Source organism: Sciurus carolinensis, chromosome 10 (genome assembly GCF_902686445.1).
Source record: "Sciurus carolinensis chromosome 10, mSciCar1.2, whole genome shotgun sequence".
Taxonomy (NCBI): Eukaryota; Metazoa; Chordata; class Mammalia; order Rodentia; family Sciuridae; genus Sciurus; species Sciurus carolinensis.
Window position 1 is genome coordinate 44,257,912 of NC_062222.1, and position 18,813 is coordinate 44,276,724.

Sequence of the window (18,813 nt, forward strand, 5' to 3'; positions counted from 1 at the left end):
TTAACATTCAGGATTATTATTGAGATATGATTTGTATTCCTGGTCATTTGCCTCATTTTTTTGATACGACTTGGTTTCTCCTTTATTTGGCTATTCCTTTTAGGATAGTTCCTCCATTTGCTGATTTGCATGATTGTTTTTCATCTCTTCCTCATGGAATATTTTGATGAGAATGTTCTGTAATGCTGGCTTTCTTTTGGTAAATTCTTTTAGCTTTTGTTTATCGTGGAAGGATTTTATTTCATCATCAAATCTGAAGGTAAGTTTTGCTGGGTATAAGATTTTTGGTTAGGGCTGGGGAGATAGCTCATCTGGTAGAGTGCTTGCCTCACAAGCACAAGGCCCTGGGTTCGATCCCCGGCACTCAAAAAAAAAAAAAAAAAAAAGATTCTTGGTTGGCATCCGTTTTCTTTCAGGGCTTGAAAAACGTTGTTCCAGGCCCTTCTAGCTTTTAGGGTCTGGATTGAAAAAATCTGCTGATATCCGTATTGGTTTCCCCCTGAATGTAATTTGATTTTTTTTCTCCTGCAGCCTTTAAAATTCTGTCTTTATTTTTTGTGTTAGGTATTTTCATAATAATGTGCCTTGGTGTGGGTCTGTTGTAATTTTGTATATTTGGAGTCCTATAAGCCTCTCGTACTTGATTTTCCATTTCATTCTTCAGATTTGGGAAATTTTCTGATATTATGTCATTTAATAGATTGTTCATTCCTTTGGTTTGTTTCTCTGTGCCTTCCTCAATCCCAATAATTCTTAAATTTGGCCTTTTCATGATATCACATAATTCTTGTGGATTCTGTTTATGATTTCTTACCATCTTCTCTGCTTGGTCAACTTTGTTTTCAAGGTTAAATATTTTGTCTTCAATGTCTGAGGTTCTGTCTTCCAGGTGTTCTATCCTATTGGTTATGCTTTCTATGGAGTTTTTAATTTGGCTTATTGTTTCCTTCATTTCAAGTATATCTGTTTGTTTTTTCCCCCCAATATCTCTAACTCTTTGTTGAAATGATCTTTTGCTTCCTGCATTTGCTCTTTTAACTGTTGATTGGTGCTATCATTCAATGCCTGCATTTGCTCTTTCATCTCATTGTTTGCTTCCCTGATCATTTTAATTATGTACATTCTGAAATCCCTTTCTGACATTTCTTCTGCTGTGCTGTCATTGGATTTTATTGATGTAGCATCTAGCTTTGTTTGGGACATTTTCTTCCCTTGTTTTCTCATATTGTTCAAGTATCAGTGGAATGCTGAGATATTGCAGATTTCCTCTACTGACTTATACTGTCCCTGTAGATTTCCAATGTATCACCTCCTACCCTTCAGTAGCCTGAAGTCTTGGAGGAACTTGATAATGCAGTGCTCCACAAGAAAGCTGCCCCTCTAGGGGTGGTGGCCTTCAGGTAGGGTATATTCCCTCCTGGTGGGCAGAGGCACATCCACTTGTTGACTGATGGTCAGCCAAAGGGGGACTAGACTGTGGGCTGAGACATGGCTGGTTTGGGCATGTGTCTCCAGTTCTATTGTCCTGTTGGGAAAGCCTCGCCCGGCGGAGAAGACTCACTTGGTGGGGATGTCTTGCTGGTCAGCTCCCCTCCTAGAAGTTCCCCTTGATCCAGAACTACCACCTGGGCTGGGCAGCCCTCCTGTGCAACGTTCCCAGGGGCCCAGACCTACCTCTTGGGCCAGGGAGCCTCACCCTGCACCGAAGCATCTCACTGGGTGGCCCCTCCTTTAAGAAGCTCCCCACGTTCCTGGGACCTTTGCTCTGCGCCCAAGTGTCTTGCTGGGTGACCCTCCTCTACAATGCTCCCGGTTGTCGAGTTCACTGCTCCAGCGGGTGGGGTCTTTTTGGGCATCTCTACTTTACAAAGTTCCCTGTGTTCCAGGACTACCACCTCGTCCAGGGCGCCTCTCCAACGGGAGAGTCTCACCCAGCGGCTCTGAGTTGATTCCGAGTCTCTCAATACCTCCTCTTCTTGAATCCTGAGTCCTGGGTTGGTGCTGATTCTAGGCTGCCAATGCCAAGAAAGATGAATACAGTGGCTCCTTTATCCTGATCCCACCAGAGAGCTGACATGACAGGAAACACAATATTAAGCCCAAGACAGGCACCTCCCAGGGACAAACAGGTTGTCAACACTGGTGCACCAGGTATCAAACTTAGCAGACTGAAGAGTCCAAAAGTCCACTTCTCAGAATAAAAAATAAAAAGGGTTTGAGATGTAGATCAGTAGTGGTAAAGCGCCCCTGGATTCAAATGCCAGTACCAAAAAAAGAAAGAAAAAAAACCAAGCATGAAAGCAACTTGAGATGACCAGGCGATCTGTGTACTTAGCCAATGTTCAAGAACTCTATAAAACGTTTTAAAAATAAACTTTTGTTAGTTTTGGTTTTCCAAAAAGTATGTGCCAGGAAAGATTAGACAGGTAAGATTTTTTGGGGGAAATGATCCCAAAGAATCAATAGGAGAGCATAGAGTTGGCAGGAAGACTGGAGCACAGCTCAACACCTATGAAAAGAGAGGACAAAGAAAGGAGGCAAGGGAAATCTTGTACCACAGCAGTAGTAAGAAAGTTTTATCAATCAACAGGAAGGTTCTGTGCCACAGTCACCAGTTAGACTAGTTCTGAGACTAGGATCCTTGCTGTGCGTGGTTGTGGGCTGAGAACACGAGGGGAAAACATGGCTTCCCCAGGAACATGGTGGATCCCGAGGGGTTGAAGCTGGGAGTGCCAGTCACTGTGCTCCCAGTAGTAGATCAGATCTGCCTTGTTCCAACTGCAATTGTGAAGAGACAGGGGCAGCAACCCCAAACTAAGAAGATAAGTACCCAGCCTCTCCATTTATGGAAGCGGAGTCCCACCATGAGATAAGGCATCCAGACTTCCTGAGATAGTAGTTTAAAAAAAAAAAAAGGCTGAGGGAAATTTAGACTGAATAGTGGAGGAGGGAGAGAGTGAGAAACAGCCGTGGTCCCACAGAGTAAGTGCAATGGAATCGCTTTATCTTACTAGTGTCCCTTCTGTATATTTCTTTCAGTGAGACCACAGATCTGCAGCCTAGACTTAAGTAGAGACGCAGATCTGTGTAGGGCAAGGGTGGAGTGTGGTGGCCGCAAAAATCTACCATTCTTCTGTCATAACTTCACAGATTTAAATACAAGAGAAGAAGACATAGAAGAATTTAAAGGAAAGAAGCTCAGAGTGTAAGAAAGGTCTAAGTATCACATACAGCCAAGAAGTCATGAAAGAAAAGGTTGATAAATTCAACTATGAACAAAAATTTGCATAGATAAATGTTTCATGCAAAGTCAAATGTCAGAAGACAAACAGAAAATATTGGAATTCATATCACAAGGCTCTGCATATTTTTATAAAGCAAGCCTAAATCAATAGAAAAAACACCAATAGTATCCAATAGTATCAATCTGAACGGATAGTGACAGCAAGCTCCAAAATCTCAATGGTTTAAACACCATAGTTATTTCTCAGCAGTACTTTGTATCCCTGCAGATCAGTTGGGCTTTTTCCCACATTGCCATCACTGTGAGTCCTGTGCTCATAGGCAGCTACCTCCTGACACATACTTGGTAACAGGGGCAGAGGAAAGAGACCCTGCAGGATATTGTACTGGCAATTAACTCCAGGTCTGAAAGTGATACTCATTAGTTCCTTTCACAAACCACTGGCCACAACCAGCTTCAAGGACCGGGGCTCTGCCAGGTTCTGGTGCCTGGAAGGAGAGGAGAAATTGATGTTGGTGAGCACAGATGTCTGTCTCTTTGCTGATCCATAGTCTATGACTTGTTTAGTTTCCCCATTGAAGGTCTAGTCAAAGAAAGACGGTGGCATATTTCATTACATTTCACATGCTGGTCATTAAAGAAGTAAAAAATTCCTCTCTTTCCAAAATTGGTAGTGACATTTTTCCGATCAACAGAGTGAATCTGGGGATCTGTAAGGTAGATGAGTCCTCTTCCATTACCAGTCACCCAACCTAAAAGAGAAGTAGATGCATCTGAGTATTAAGTCCCCTACAAATGTCAATCAAGCATTTTAGGGGAAAGACATATACATACATAAATGCTTGAGGAGGTGCTTTTAAAACTTGGTTATCTTATGGTTTATATTTAGTAAGTTTTTGCTAAGAAATCTGGGCTGCATATTCCAATGATTGGTTTAAGAAGAACTGAATATTGCATAATTATTTTTGTTAAATTTGACACAAGATCACCAATTTTAAAGGTATTAGAGAGCAATATAGAACACTTAGAATAATTATGAAAATCACAATATTGCATATTCCTTTGATGAATTGGAAGTTTCTTTAGTGCCTTGGTCATTTATTCATGTACTCATCTGTCTAGGCCACAGATATTCACTGGGTGCAGACACTGTATGAAACACTGTTTTTAGGCACTGTTTTTATGGCAGAGAACGAGCTAACAGTCTTTGTATTTATTGAGCCAGCATTCTTATGAAGGAGGACAGATCAATAAGCAACAAATAATTAAAACACCTAATACAACAGAGTAAGAAATCTTTTGGAGGGGGAATAGAGAGGGTCTTGGGGTGGTGGTGTGGGCATTACTAAAATAATTACAATAAATCTCATTTGTCATTTACACAAAGTGTAGAATATTCATTAGTAAGACCTCTGATGAGTGAAATATCAGACAAATGGAAACAAAATAAATATATTAATGCAGATTTTAAAAGGAGTCAGATTTAAGTACACACAGTTTTGTGTCCATAATGGTCCCAATTATGATGCTCCACCTTCCCCTCTTAGTAAGGGTAAAGAGCTGGAGAAAATAAAAAGTGGAAAGAAGATTTTGACAAGTGGAAAAAAATCAATAAGAAATCTACATTGTGCAAATCTGCTTGAGTGAAGTAAAAAACACTGTTCTGGATTTTGCTTTGGAAGTAAGTCCAGTAAATATGAGCCAGACCTGCTCATTGATTATGTGACCCTGTAGACACTTAAAAAGAGTATCAGACATTATGTTCTTTCTAGAATCATTTGCTACACATAGTAAAATGAATTAATTCCAAATAATGGCCTATACACTGAATGATCTATTAAAAATGATTAAGGAAAACTTTCAAATACTTACATTCACATATAAGTAATAAATATTATGTTAACTTATAAATATTATAAGTAATATTTGGAATAAAACATTAGTCCCAGTTCTACATACCTTGTAAATCGACCACAACATCTTTATGATTAGAAAACTCATAAGAAAAATGGCCATAAGCCAAGCCATATTCTGTGGCTTTGTATTCTGTTTTCACCACTTTGGCATTATTTGATAATTTCACAAATTCTCCCAGAATGTAAGGTTCCACACTGATGCATCCCTTTATTGTCCTGCCTTCTAAAATCTGAAAGATAGAAATGGAGGCATTATATAGTAAGATGGTTAATAAGGCCATGGCTTCTGGAGGTGGATAGCTCTCAGTTTGGATTTTGTGACTCTTCTCTAGACTTCAATCTCCTCACCTCTAAAGTGTATAATATTAACAATAACCACCTTTTAGTTTTGTTAAAAGGAAATAATGCATGTTAAGTGCTCAGCATTGTATGTGGCATATAATAGGACCTAAAGTTATTATTGTTCATATAGTAAAGTGCTCACTTAAAAATTAGGCCATGAAGTGACCTACCCTTGGGGCTAGCTTGCCACGGTTATAAGAACAGATCATGCTCTGTGATTCTGGGTTGGAATAACAATTCAGTCATCTCTGAGTGATGTGATCTACTCTGCAGAGTTGTTTTAAAGGTTAATGTTTGCAAAATGCCTGGTACAGCACGTGACATAAAGAAGGTGAAAAGTGGATGATGGCTATTATTATTAAGAACAATAAAAGATGGGTTAAAAATATCTCTGGCCAATGGAAAAAAATCACTGTAAGTATGAATGCACTGAGGATCTAAGATATTTGGGGAAGCAGGATATTCTGGATTCAAAGGAGAGAAAACTCAGTAGGGACATTTGCCTTTACTAATTAATTAATGAATTAATTTTTGCAGTGCTGGGTATTGAGCACAGGACGTTGCCCATTCTAGGCAAGTGCTCTGTCTCTGAGCTACATCCCCAGCTTTCTTAAAATTTATTTTGAGACAGAGTCTTGCTAAGCTGTCCAGGTTGGTCTTAAACTTGTGATCTTCCTGCCTCAACATCCCAAATAGCTGGGGTTAAAGCTTGCACCATCACACTGGGCACCTTTATCTATTTCAAGGAATATTTAGTGAAAAGAGACTTATTTCAATGACTCCAGAAGGCAGATCCATGGGCAGAAAACAGAGGGAGGATAGACTTAGGCCAAACTAATAACTTCCTAACAATTATAATTATTTAAATTATATTAAAAAGGGTGATAATTATTTTTTAAATAAAGGTGCTTGTTTAAGCCACAGCTTAGTGTCAGTTGGTTGCAGGAGGTGGGGACAAACAGATGTAAAATGGAATTTATAAGTAGTGTTGAGGGGATAACTCATTAGACATGATCTCTAGCATCCTTTCTTTCTGTGAAAGTACAGAGACAATACAACAAGACAGCCCACTGAAAATGCTACCTCAACCATGTGGGATCAGATGCCAGGATCAACAGATATTCAAATGTGACTTGGAAGATCTAAATGATGTATTGATGGGGATGGAGGGTCATATTTCTTACATATCTGCTAAGAAGATGAAGTTGATGAAGCAGATGAAGGATCCTAGAATCTGAATTTATTGAATTTTTACCAGAACAATGGTTGAGGTAGATAGGTTGGCAACAGAAATAGAACTTAATGATTATTGTTGTTGTTTTTTGTGTTACCGGAGATTGAACCCAGGGCTTACACACATGCTAGGCAAATGCTCTGCCACTGATATATATATATGCTGTGCCTATAATATATACTTATAGGTCTGCTTAACAAAATGCTTGCTCTTAAAAACCTTACCAGTAATATTGTGGAGGGTATGTAGAATATCTGTGTTGGGATCTTTTGTTCATAGAGTCTCTTGTTAAACTCTGTCACGTAGTACTGTGCAGTCATCTGCCGCTCCACATCAATGAAGTGGTGCCAGAGTCCCTTTTGCTCTTTATATTCTTTCCCTACATATCTATGAATAGAGAAAATTCACATAACATAGTAAAGTGATACTTTTTCTGTAGAATAAAATTAAGAAGATTAAAAAGAGATATCAAAAATGCTTGCAAGATATTACTTTCTCTGCCTTATCTGGTCAACATTAATTAATTGACTTACTTTGTGATTTAAATGCTTTTGTCAGAACCACCTGAGCAATGTTAGCTGACCCCAGAATAATACCAAGTATCAAGGGAAGTGTCTACTTAATGGGGGCACTTCTTCTGACCTCTTTCATAAGCTAAGGGGTTCAACATGGTGTGCTGGGAAGTGCCTGGACTCGGAGCCAGATCTTTCCCAAGCTGCAGTGTGGTCTTATATGCACCAATTATTCAATCCAAAGCCTTCCTCTGTCCCTTCCTTGTATGAGCATTTCATCCCGACGAACACTTACTTGTTATCAACACCTATTACGTGCACAACAATGTGCTAGTCCTAAGTGCTTTGAAAATGTGAGACATGGTTTGTAGATTTCAAGGGCTTATATTACAGTCAAAGAAAAAAAGACACAATTCAGTAAATGATTAAGCAAAACGGTAAGCACTACATTCTACTGTGGCTTATACATGCTATCAGCTGATATGAAGTTATGAGTAATTTCACATATGCCTGCAATGACCTCCAAAAATCAAAGGAAACTGTCTGAATCATAGACCTCAATGAGAGTCAACTTTCTCCAGACATTTCTGAATCCAATATGTAATGGAATCTTGGAGGCAAAAGTTTGGGCCATTAAAATTCCAGGGAATCAGAAAGGAAATCTTTCTGCAGAGGAGCAGCCTACATGACCTAAGAGAGCAGCCCACAGAGGAACAGTGCTCACAGCAGCAGTAGCCCAGTACTTCAGGTAGTTCTGCTCCAGACAGAAACCAAGATGGGCAGAAGATTAGGACAAACTCAGAATTTTGCTTTGTGACTGAGGCCAGAGGTATGCATAAAAGGATAAAGCCTATGGATGCCAGTACTGAAGCATTTCCTGAATATCCTGCAGAAGACCTCCAACTCTAGGTGTGGGATCATCAATCTGGGAGCAGAAAACCATTCCTTCCTCCCATTTGGACTCTACACCACTGTATTGGGATCGTTTTTCTTTGGTGAGAATTTGTTAGTGGTAGACTCTTACAGTTATTTTTCTTTTAATTTGCAAATGTCTTTATTTTGTCTTCCATGAAAGATGATTTCAAGTACATGACTTCCATAGTTTACGACTTCTATTGTGCTGCTGAGAAATCAGATGTGTGTCTAACTGACATTTCTTTGTATGTAATCTCTCCCCCCGCCCCCAGTACATACTGCCTTTAAGAGCCTTCTTTTGTCCTTAGTATTCTGCAGTTGGACTATTATGCAGGAGTAGATTTATGATTGCCTGCCTTCCAGTTTCTTCCTTGTTTCCATTTCCATACTCCTTTGGATTCATTGTGATTCTTGTATTTGAAGATTAGTGTCTCTTATAATTCTGGAAAATTACCAGAAATTTTCTAATCAAACATTGCTTCTATTCTATATGCTCTGTTATCTCCTTCTGGATCAGATGTATATTAAACCTTCTTATTCCATTCTCCATGTCTCCTAGTCTCAATTTATTTCTCATCTTAGATCCTCCTAGGATATATCCTGGTATATTAGTTTCCTAGGAATGAGGCAACAAAGTACACGAACTAAGTGGCTTAAACAACAGAAATTGATTTCTCACAGTTCTAGAGCCTAAGAGTCCAAAGTCAAAGTGCCAGTAGGATCATGATCCTTCTGAAGGCAATAAGGAAAGATCTGTTCCAGGCCTCTCTCCTAGTTTCTGGAAGTTCCTTGCCTTGTGGCAGCATAACTATAATTTTCACATGGCATTCTCTGTGTGTGTCCCTGTCTTCAGATTTCTTCCTTTTGTGAAGATATCAGTTAACACTGGGTTCACCTTCCATTAGTATGGGCTCATCTTAACTGGCTCTGAAATGACTCAATTTTCAGTCTGAGTATTGGGAACCTCAACATTTGAATTTTGGGGGGCTGGGGGAGAGACAATTCAGCTCAAAATGCTTTACTATACCACTAACACATGTGAATTAGGGCGTTTTTAAAAATATCTTTGTGCCTCAGCTACCTCATCTATAAAATGGGGACAATAATAACATCTACCTCATCAGGGTTTAGGAGGATTAACTGAATCAGTCATAAATCACTTCAAAAAGGGCCTGGCACCCAGAAAATGCATTTGCGTGTTTATTGTCAACTTTTTAAGAATTTTCAACTTTTTACTGTTTAAAGAGGCTTCAGGGCTGGGCACAGTGGTGCATACCTATAATCTAGCAGCTTGGGAGGCTGAGGCAGGAGGATAGAGAGTTCAAAACCAGCCTTAGAAAAAATGAGGTGCTAAGCAACTCAGTGACACTCTGTCTCTAAATAAAATACAAAATAGGGCTGGGGATGGGACTCAGTGGTCTAGTGCCTCCAAATTCAATTCAATTCCCAGTACAAAAAAAAAAAAAGCTTCTGATTTCTCTCCCTCACTTTCCCTCTTCTCTTTCCCCTTTTATTTTTTACATTATTTGGATTTAGATAAATAAAGAACAAGATTAACTATAAAAGTTTTTGTTTATATACAAATGGTGTAAACTAGGCCTTAAACCCAATGAGAGCATCACTAATTTTTCAGGTGAGATTTTGTTTGAAGTTTTCATCAAAAACTAAGGCCAGGGGCTGGGGAGATAGCTCAGTTGGTAAAGTGCTTGCCTTGCAAGCACAAGGCCCTGGGTTCAATTCCCCAGCACCGCCAAAAAAAAAAAAAAAAAACTAAGGTCAAATAGGAAACTTTATAGATGCTTTCCTCAGTGGAGTGGGGTGGTCTTTTTATTTGTTTGCTTGTTTTGTTTTGTTTTTTAATGCTGTTGTTTTTTGTTTGTTTATTTTTTGTTTTCCGGTACTGGGGATTGAATCCAAGGGCATTTAACCACTGAGCCACGGTCACAGCCCTTTTTATTTTTTATTTTGAGACAAGATCTCACTAAGTTGTTTTGGGTCTTGCTAAGTTGCTGAGGCTGGCCTCAAACTTGTGATTCTTATCAACTTGTGTGCGTTAGCCTCTGGAGTCACTGGGATTACAGGTGTGTGCCCCTGCATCCAGCAGGAGTGGGGCTTTAAAAAGATGATCTTTCTGAAAGCTGTTAGTGGTGGCACATGCCTATAATCCCAGGAGCTTGGGAAGCTGAGGCAGGAAGATTACAAGTTTGAGGTCAGCCTCAATAATTTAGCGAGGCCCTGTGCCAAAATAAAAAATAAAAAGGACTAGGGGTATAGCCCTGTGGTGGAGTACCCTTGGGTTCAATCCCCAGAACTGAAAATGGAAAAAAAAAAAAAATATATATATATATATATATATATATATAATCATCCCATTGAGAATGCATCATGACTGAATCCATGCTTTCCATGAGTGGTCTCTGAACTCACTATTCTTTGTGTACACCTTATGCCTCTAACTGTACCCCACACCACCCTGCCCCAAACTTCTATGGAGAACATCTAAACAGTCCAGCGAACACTTAGATACCTGGACATGCTTCATACTTGACCAGAGGATCTTCTTGCTTAATTTTTTTTCTGTAGGCTCACCCATTTATTTAAAAGTGTGGTTTTATAGTTTGACTTCTTTGCCAGCATTTTTAGTAAGGCTCTCTGACCTTACCATATGAGTAGGAACTCCATATTTCTTATCTGCACAAGGGGTTAAGGATGTTTCCCAATGAGTTTGAGATCATGATAGGACATCCAGCAAATGGCTGATATAATATGGGTCTTCAATACATGGTGGCTGTCGTTAACTAACTAATGTTGAAGAGGGTCTAGGGTAGAAATCTGAAAACATATATTTTGACCATTTTTTTCAGCTCTTTCAAAAATCTCATGAATGAGTACTTGACAGCATGGGAAGATGATCCCATTTTACTTTGTTGACATGGATATTTTTCAGTAATACCTTCCCAGAGTTTCTTCTTGATGGAGATGATGAACCCAGAAGGCATTTCTTTGCTTGCCTTTCTTCTGTACATTTAGGTAATCCCCCAAATACACAGCAGTTTCCTGGGCTGTCCACAGTTCAGATTTCTTGGAATATTTTAACAAAAGAGCATCTGGAAAAAAAAGATAAGATGAAAGTAGGGCTTAGTTTCAAAAGAATGTTACAAAGCATGAATAAAGTTGTCGTGACAAAGGTCCTACACCAGCCCATCTGAAATCTTCTATTTTTTTAAACATTTTTTTCAAATTTTTGCCTTTTTTTTTCAAATTATGTTTACTGTTAAAAAGTTAGTGAAGCACACTAGAAGAGTAACACTTTACATTTTGCAGTAAAGAATTGTGTAGGCATTCAGCTTGACCAGACTGCAGGCACTGTGGTTGGTAATTGTCAAGACTGCTCCTGAGTAACCCTGGGAGGTTTTTCATGCATGATTTCCCAGCACACTATAAATAAGTGAAACTGTCATTACAGTGGTGTGTGGAGCTTTATGACAGGGCCTCAGTGTCCTCAGTGCCAGGAATTTTTGATATTCCCTTGAAAGAAACCAGGTTGGATGAAGTTTCCTTCTCCTGACCACTTTACAAACACACCTACTTCCAAATTGTGGGGATCCACTGGTTCTCCTGCTGCCCAGAACCATGCTTTTGTAAGTAAGTCCCTGATAATTTGGATTCTGGGAAATCCTGGATCTGTCTGCCTCTTTCTTTGGTCTCATGGCACATTGGGTCCAGTTCTCATATGCTGGGATCAGGATATTCCAGAATGGATAGCTTTTGATTCACAAAATCTCTTGCTTGGGAAAGCAAAGGATTAAGTTAAGATCAGAGTTTCCGTATGGAAAAGATGGAAAATACAGGGGATTTTTAAACAGCTAGACCCCAGAGAGCATCCTGGGATAAGAGATATATTTGCAACTTCTTCCAATCTGGGAATCCCACTTAAAAGAGCTTACTTTCTTTGTCAGAACAAACAGAAATAACTAAATCATTTTACCTGATAAGCTCCTAGAAACTCCAGAGATCCTAGATTACATATAAAGTGCATCCTAATTTTGTCTTGTTTTAAGTCAGGAAAGTCCAGGAATTAATTGAGAAAACTGTAGCCACCACACAAAGATGCAAAATCAACTAAAAAAGAGAAGATCAGAGTGAAAAGCCAGGGTTGTTTGTATTCCCAGCTACTTGGACACTTTAGACGGAGGATGGCAAGTTTAAGCCAGCCTGGGCAACTTAGTAAGACCCTATCTGAAAAATAAAACAAGACAAAAACAAAAACAGGAAGAAGAGTGGTAGGCAAGAAAGTATCTTTTCTAGGATAAAGACCAACATGAACCCTAAGAAAGAAATGCAACATCTTGGTATCCAAGTTAAAATTCAGTAACAAATGAACAGAAGAAATACAGGCAATTAATAAATCTATGAAAAAGTGTTCAACATCTCTAGTAATTGGAGAAATGCAAGTGAAAACAACTCTAAGATTTCATCTTACTCCAATTAGAATGGCTATTATCAAGAACATAGACAATAATAGATGTGGGCGTGGATGTGGGGAAAAAGGCACAATTTTACATTGCTGGTGGAATTGCAAATTGGTACAGCCACTCTGGAAAGCAGTGTGGAGATTCCTCAGAAAACTTGGAATGGAACCACCTTTTGACCCAGTTATCCCACTCCTCAGTTTATACCCAAAGGGCTTAAAATTCGCATACTACAGTAACACAGTCACATCAATGTTTATAGCAGCTCAATTCACAATAGCTAGATTGTGGAACCAACCTAGATGCCCTTCAATAGATGAATGGATAAAGAAACTGTAGTAAATATACACAATGGAATATTATTCAGCCATAAGGAATACTAATATGGCATTTTCAGGTAAATGGATGGAATTGGAGAATATCATGCTAATCCTAAAAAACAAAAGGCCAAATGTTTTCCCTGATAAGTGGATGATGATATATAATGGGGTGGGGAGATGGGGGGTGAGAGAAGAATGGAGGAACTTTAGATTGTGTAGAGGGAAATGAGAGGGAGGGGGCATGGGTATGAAAAATGGTGAACTGAGACAGACATCATTACCCTAGATACATGTATGATTACACGAATGAATATGAATCTACATCATGCACAACCTTAGAAATGAAAAGATGTACCCCATTTGTGTACAATGAATCAAAATGTAGTCTATAAAAAATAAAAAAAAAATTTAAATAAAATTCAGTAACAAAGACCTCCTGTGTGTCTATGTTGTGATAGTGCAGAAAAGAATGGAAAACTTGGGAGAGAAGATATTTAAGATGAACCAGCAGATCTGGCAGGGCATGCCTCTGGGCTAGTGGAGATGGTGTGCAGGGTTTGGGACCCAGTGAGAAGCTAGGATGGAAACAGAGGGTAACAAGCTTGTCCACACTGGTGGAGGGTGGTCAATTGAGGGAAGAAGAAAGGAGGGCGTGTACAACTTATGTTTTTGCAACTTTGGGCCTTCTTTCCTCCATGGTGATTTTTGCCCATAAATTGACACATAAAAATAATAAAAAAGTACAGATAGCAGAAGCTGAAAAATCTCATAAAGCAGGAACGAATCTCTTGAGACAGAAAACACTAATCCTAAAAGATGATTAAATCAACTCAACCAAACTGAGGACTTATGTTAAGCAAATAAGTTAAGTGAAGAGACAGGCCAGAACTTGAGAAGACAAATAACTGCCAAAAGATTAGTTATACAGTTTCTATTTTGAAAACATATAAGAAACTTAAAAAAGCATTTTGCATGGGGCTTATAAACAAATAGGAAGATGTTCCTGGCATTACTGACTAGGCAAGTATGAATTAAGACCACAGTCTTAATTCCATTGTATATCCATACAATTTGTAAAAATTGGGCCTGATCATAGGAGGGGTTAAAGAAGATCTGTGGAACTCACACATTGTGCAAGTCACCACTCCTGTAGAAAACAGTTGCACCTCGCTGACATAAATGTTTGCAGATCTTGTGATCTAGCTTTCAACTCCTTGTCATGTTCAACAATGTCTTGTGCCTTGGTGTATGCAGTAATGTGCAAGAACGTTCATAGTAACATTTGTAATAGTTTGTAACTAGAAAAAGTGTAACACCTGTCTATGGAGAAAGGATTCATAAATCAGATATATTTACTCTAAGTGATATTCTGTAATGAAAGTGAATGATCTATAGCTATACCTGGCAGTAAGAATGAATCTCAAAATGTTAATGGAAAAAACAATTTTTATGACTTACTTGAAGTATGGTACTGATATCATTGAGCTCAAAGGTAAGTAAAACCAGAGTATATTGCCTGAGTAGGCATATAAAACTGTACTGTTAAAAAAGGTAACAGTGACAATCCAAAATTCAGCTCAGATATTTCCACAGGAGGATCAATAAATGGGGACAGACAGAAACACAGGCAGGTTAAGGTCAAATGAATAACATTCTAGTATTTGGGTGGAAGGGCCTGGGTGTATGCTACATACAATTTTGCTTTATAACTGTCAGTTCTGTACATCTGAAATATGCTATATTGAATCCATGTATTAAGTATATTGTAAAATATAAAGGCAAAGTGAAATGAGGAAACAAAATAACAATAAGGCAATTACCTAACTTGAAGAAATGTGATTCTGAAATTGCAGCATCTCACAGTAGTAGGGAAAATCCTCATTCAAATGATTCTTTTGTATATTGGAACATCATTATACAGTACATTTCTCTGGGTTGAAAGAAGAACCTTCATGCTTTGGGATGTGATTAAGCCAGGGGGTTGTGAACTTGTAAATGAGGCTCCTTGACCCTTCTACCCTGTGAGGACATTGTGAATTCCCAAGCATCCAGAACTATGAGAAATAAAATTCTGTTGTTTATAAACTCCTTTGTTTATGGATTTTGTTATAGCAGCCCAAACAGACTGAGAGTAAGGGCACTTAATTAATCTTTTGGCTGGCAAAAACATGCTTAGATAGACAGGTGTGGAAATCTGTGTCCACAAGAAAGATGAAAGATGATATTTAACTAAGTCAGACTCTTCTCCTTGATATATTTTTTCATTTTTTTTTTTTTTTTTTAGTATCAGGATTGAACCCAGGGGTGCTTAACCACTAAGTCACATTTCCAGTCCTTTTTATTTTGAGAAGGGGTCTCACTAAGTTTCTTAGGGCCTCACTAAGTTGCTGCGGCTATCTTTGAACTTCTGATCCTTCTGACTCAGCCTCCTTCTCCTTGAATTTGAATGAGGAAAATTGGAGAGAAATCAGCTGGTTGGTAAAGAGAAGTGAAGGAGCAGATAGAGGCTGAGTGAATGATCAGTTATCTGGAATTGTTTTAAATCTCGAATGATAGCTATGTAAATCCTCTGAAAATCCTGTCTGTCTCCCTTTCTGTCCCAAATGTCCTTATAGCAAATCTCCCATATGTGAGATAGGCTTGAGTGAATCTCTATTGGTCACCATTAAGGTCCATCACACAAAGGGTGAAGGAAGCCCCTGCAATTTACATTTCTCTGTGAACTCACAAAGTACAATAAAGAATAACACATTTGTCATGAGCTTTAAGTGGTCTATACAACAAATTTTTCAGAGGACCCCAGAAGTAGATGGTTCTGGCATCTGTACAGACTGAAAAGGCAGCACTTACTATGAGCTCGTTGGAGTTGACTGGGCTTAAAAACACCTGTATTCTCCAGTCTCTGAAATAGCCAATCATGCCTCACTCCTGCCAAGAGTTTGTCAAAGTCATCAGGTTGCAGGGTGCGAGCCTCAAGGACTTCTTTCCTCATCTTTCCTGGTGATGAGACAGAAGAAAAACTTCCACTGGAATTCAGAGAAGACCGTAAGTTTTCCCCCTCAGAAGAACCACTGGAAAATGCAGGTGACTTCAACCACCATGCAAGTGACGAGCTGGAGCTCTGGCTGCAGTTTAACAAGTGTTCAGGTTCATTTCCTTCTTCTGTGGTGGCACAATCCTCGCTGAGGACAGGGAAGGGAATGTTACTAACAGATGATTTGGGGGTCTCCATTCTCTGACCGGGTGGCTGCCCCAGGATCCATGGTCTAGGAGAGCCACATCCACTTGATGAACCGACATCTGTGCTGTCAAAGAGGTGACCCTCCTCATCCTCTGTAGGGGCATCAGGGTCAATGTCCTGGTTTCTGACTGAGCCAACACTGGTCTTTCCTGAGTCAGGATGTTGAACAGGCTGATGAATGAAAGAGTTACATGCCAACATGGAACTGTTGCTCTGAGAACTGCCCGTGACTACATGAGAGTCTAAAGGCACATCTTTTGTGCTTTCCTCTGTTTCTCCTTCTGGGTCCACCCAGAAGAAGCTCTCTTGAAATATATGGCCCTCATAGTTTCCATTGAGTTCTTTTCCCTTCTTTTCCCCAGGTCTGTCATTGATGTCACAGTTGGTTTCTGGAAAATCATCAATTATCTCAAAGTCATCTTCTTCTTGGATTGAAGCACATGTGGTCATGTCCTTGAACCTACCAGAACAAGAAGACCAAGAAGCAGAACTACATGAGGGTTGGAAGTGAGCAGAAGTATTTTCAGGTCCTACATTTTGTACTTCCTGGATACCTTCTGGAGCGCCTTCTGAGAGCCCTGCATCAAAGACTAAGCAAGTGTTGGTTGTGTTATGAGGACAGAAGGTTGTTAAGGGCATGTGTTTGTGTGGTTGACTTTGAGAAGGCTCTGAACTGTTGTCCTGGGATATCTGGGGAGAGAGACTGTGAAGCTCTGAAGACAATGATTGCACAGCTCTGTGATCCCTATTGTTCTCCAGTTCCTCAGACAGGGCAGTGGAACACTGGGTGTCCACAAGATGTTCTTTGCTAGATTCTTTTCTAGCTGATCTGTCATCAATAGGATAGTTCACTTCCTCCCAGCTTGAGGAAGAACTAAGCCCTGAGAACTTGCTCCAACTACTGGAGCTCTGGCTGTCACTCAGAGACTTGTTGCAGACATCTCCCCCCACATTGCTGTGGTCAGGTGGCTCAGTCTCAGTCTCCACATCTTGATCCAGGGAGACTCGGAATGCCTTGGAAAGGGTCCAATTTCTCCTTCCGACTCTTCTGAGTTTCCCCTGACTGTTCTTAACTAATTGACTGGAAGATATTCCCCTGCCTTTTTGAGAGCATGGTTTGTCCTGAGTAGTGGTCATAGTATCTGTGGTTTTTGTTTCTGTTTTTAAAGCAGTGATACAGACTCCTGTTTTTATGTCTTTTTGCTTATTTTTGTTGTTTCCACAAATGTTTTCAAAAACCTCACACACGGAGGTATGGTGCTGTGAATAGGTTTCAAGGACTTTATGGAAATCCACTTGTCCATGCAAGATGGGTTTACCCAATCTGCACTGGAAACTCTCTGGGACATAAGATCTGTCATCTAAATTAGAGAAGCTCTGAATCTGTAAATGATCCTTCACCTGGGTGATAACAGACATGATTTCTCGAGAAAGAGATTCTCTGTTCTGACTTCTGGAAGAAGTACTGAAAGTGTACAGCTTCTCCATAGCTTCATTACAGAGCTGACTCGCTGCGCAGACTGCGTCTGTTTCCCCTTGGAGTCTTCGGTGTACTGTGGTGAGACCGAAAGCAGCTTTGATGAGGCTGTGAAGTTCCTGTTTTCCGGTAACTACCTGATCATCTCTTTTGGTGAGAAGGCCAATCTCAAAGGCCTCTTTGGCTTCACACAGATACAAGCTTTTCATTCCTGGAGGACAGTCATTAGAACTACTATATGACAATAAGCATGTGCCACGGATATTCTGAGGAAAATACAAACACAGAATCAGATATTGAATCAGAAACTGGAAGAGAATCAGGACAAACATTTCTCTCCTAGAAGAAAATAGTTTGAAATATTATGGGACAATAAATAGATGCCGTGCATCTTCTAAGGGAAATGCACACCTTGAGTTAAGGACTGAGGTCTTTTTGGTGAATCAGAAGAAGGAACTGAGAGGTAAGGGATTAGCTGGTATGAAGGCATAAGAAATTAGCTTTAAAGGCTATCCTACTGTAGCCCTGATACTTTTTGATTAAAGATGGCAGAAGTATGGCCATTGCTGTTGTTTTAGCAGTTTATACATGGAATATAGATATATAGTTTCTCTACACAATAAGATTGTTTTAACACATCATTCACTTAATAATAGCCCAAACAATAGAGGTTTTCAAATCCATTTGTGCATTAGAATTACTTTTGCAATAAAGTCATCCCTTAGTATCAGTGTGGCATTGGTTTCAGGACCCCATATGGAGACCAAAATCTGTGTATTCTCAAGTCCCTTACATAAAATGACATACTATTTGTATAGTCTGTATACATCCTCCCAAATACTTTAAATCATCTCTAGGTCATTTAGAGTTCCTAATACAAGGTAAATGCTATATAAATAGTTGCTATGCTGTATCGTTTAGGGAATAATGGCAAGAACACAAAAGTTTGTATGTGTTCAGTATGGATTCAACTTTTTACCCCGCTAAATACTTTTTTTTCTTTTCTTTTTTTTTTTTTTTTTTAGCCCTTTGTCCTTTTATTGTTATATTTTTTAAATGAATGAATCCAAATATTTTAAATAGAGGTCTCTGTCAGGAATTACATATGTTACATGCCTCTGAAATTCTCTGTATTTATTC

General features: G+C 39.3%; 1 protein-coding gene across 5 annotated transcripts in view; it reads right to left on the minus strand.

Moving 5' to 3' along the window:
* Positions 1–1,364: 1,364 nt before the first annotated feature.
* The window catches only part of Alpk1 (alpha kinase 1), a 145,490-nt gene continuing 128,041 nt past the window's right edge, over positions 1,365–18,813 (minus strand). For all 5 annotated transcript variants that reach the window (XM_047565692.1, XM_047565695.1, XM_047565691.1 and 2 more), the window contains 5 exons: positions 15,806–17,939; positions 11,117–11,270; positions 6,961–7,123; positions 5,204–5,390; positions 1,365–3,996 (listed from right to left, as the gene is read on the minus strand). In XM_047565692.1, coding sequence (XP_047421648.1) covers positions 3,797–3,996; positions 5,204–5,390; positions 6,961–7,123; positions 11,117–11,270; positions 15,806–17,939 — 2,838 coding nt within the window. In that variant the 3' untranslated portion in view covers positions 1,365–3,796. The remainder of the gene's footprint in view (positions 3,997–5,203; positions 5,391–6,960; positions 7,124–11,116; positions 11,271–15,805; positions 17,940–18,813) is intronic.